Source organism: Cyprinodon variegatus, unplaced genomic scaffold, assembly GCF_000732505.1.
Source record: "Cyprinodon variegatus isolate N-32 unplaced genomic scaffold, C_variegatus-1.0 Scaffold221, whole genome shotgun sequence".
NCBI classification, from domain to species: Eukaryota; Metazoa; Chordata; class Actinopteri; order Cyprinodontiformes; family Cyprinodontidae; genus Cyprinodon; species Cyprinodon variegatus.
The window spans coordinates 849,815-850,920 of NW_015150674.1; the positions used below are offsets into that span (position 1 = coordinate 849,815).

At 32.7% G+C, this 1,106-nt stretch overlaps 1 protein-coding gene across 2 annotated transcripts in view; it reads right to left on the reverse strand.

Moving 5' to 3' along the window:
* The window catches only part of cpq (carboxypeptidase Q), a 25,061-nt gene extending 24,294 nt beyond the window's left edge, over positions 1 to 767 (reverse strand). The window contains exons 1-2 of one of the 2 annotated variants that reach the window (XM_015380744.1): positions 714 to 767; positions 280 to 394 (exon numbers count right to left, since the gene is read on the reverse strand). In XM_015380744.1, the coding sequence (XP_015236230.1) occupies positions 280 to 394 (115 nt within the window). In that variant the 5' untranslated portion in view covers positions 714 to 767. Of the gene's footprint in view, positions 1 to 279; positions 395 to 667 lie in introns of both variants that reach the window. The other variant, XM_015380743.1, reaches the window with a different exon arrangement.
* Positions 768 to 1,106: the final 339 nt, after the last annotated feature.

Genomic DNA, 1,106 nt, shown 5'->3' on the forward strand with positions numbered 1-1,106 from the left:
CCCCCAAAAAAAAAAAATAAATAAATAAAAATTACATCCATGTAATGCGTTAAAGGGTTAAAGGTAGTTTTTGGCTTTTTATGGTGTCATTAAACACAGTAAAGGTTTAAATAGGCCTATGTTGCTCTGGTGAAAGGCATGTTCTTCAAGTGGCTAAAAGGTTGCAGGTTACTTTTATCTATTTGTTAATTTGTGTCTTAAACAATGAAATAAAATATTAAGATCCCCCTGATTTGTGACTTTCTCCATAAAAATACCCGTTAAAGTAAGATGGATTACCTTTTTTTATGGTTGTATTAGATGCAGAACTTGTAAGGCGCTCAGAGAGAGGATGGCTGTCAGAAAGCCAGAGAAGCATAAAGAAGGAAAGGAGACAAGACAGTCTCAACTCCATCTGCAGAAATGTCAAAGAGATTAAAAATACTTTAGAAAAAAAACAATATTCGATATTACATCTGTTGTAACTGTGCATTTTCACAGTATGACACAGTAATTACAGCTTTAAAACACTCGATACAGAACAGAGATGGGCTTCATGTTTTACTGTTTTTAACTACAGAAAGCTTTTACTTTCACTAAGATGATAAACAGTAAAGTGTTAGCTCGGTATCTATTTAAACACTGATTTTCGAGGCAGACACCGTAACAAAAGGCTGTAATCACAAACCATTGCGGTTATTATCTTCAATATCTCACAAGAAGTTCGGATTTACCGGATGAATCGCAGAGATACAGCAGCCTTATCTGTTTCCGTACGTTTTAACATACAGCTCAACTTCCGGTGATGTTTTTCACAATAAAAGTATAACCATTATGTCTATTTTTTTCTATATAATCCTCTTTTCCTATATTAAACTCAGATTAGGGTAAAGATATGGGTTTTGTTGAAAAGAAGTGTTCCCAGAAGATGTTCCCTTTTTTCTCTTTTTGTTATGTGTTTAGTGTGTTAGTAATGCAATTCATTTTTATCTCGTTACAGTTTTAAAAAGTCAAATTATTTGTTCAATTTTCTAAGTAGGTTTCTTGTAACAAAAAAAACAAACAGAAAATGAAACAAAAGTAAAAGTAGAGCAGCAGTTTGTCATACATTTATGACGTACAAGTGT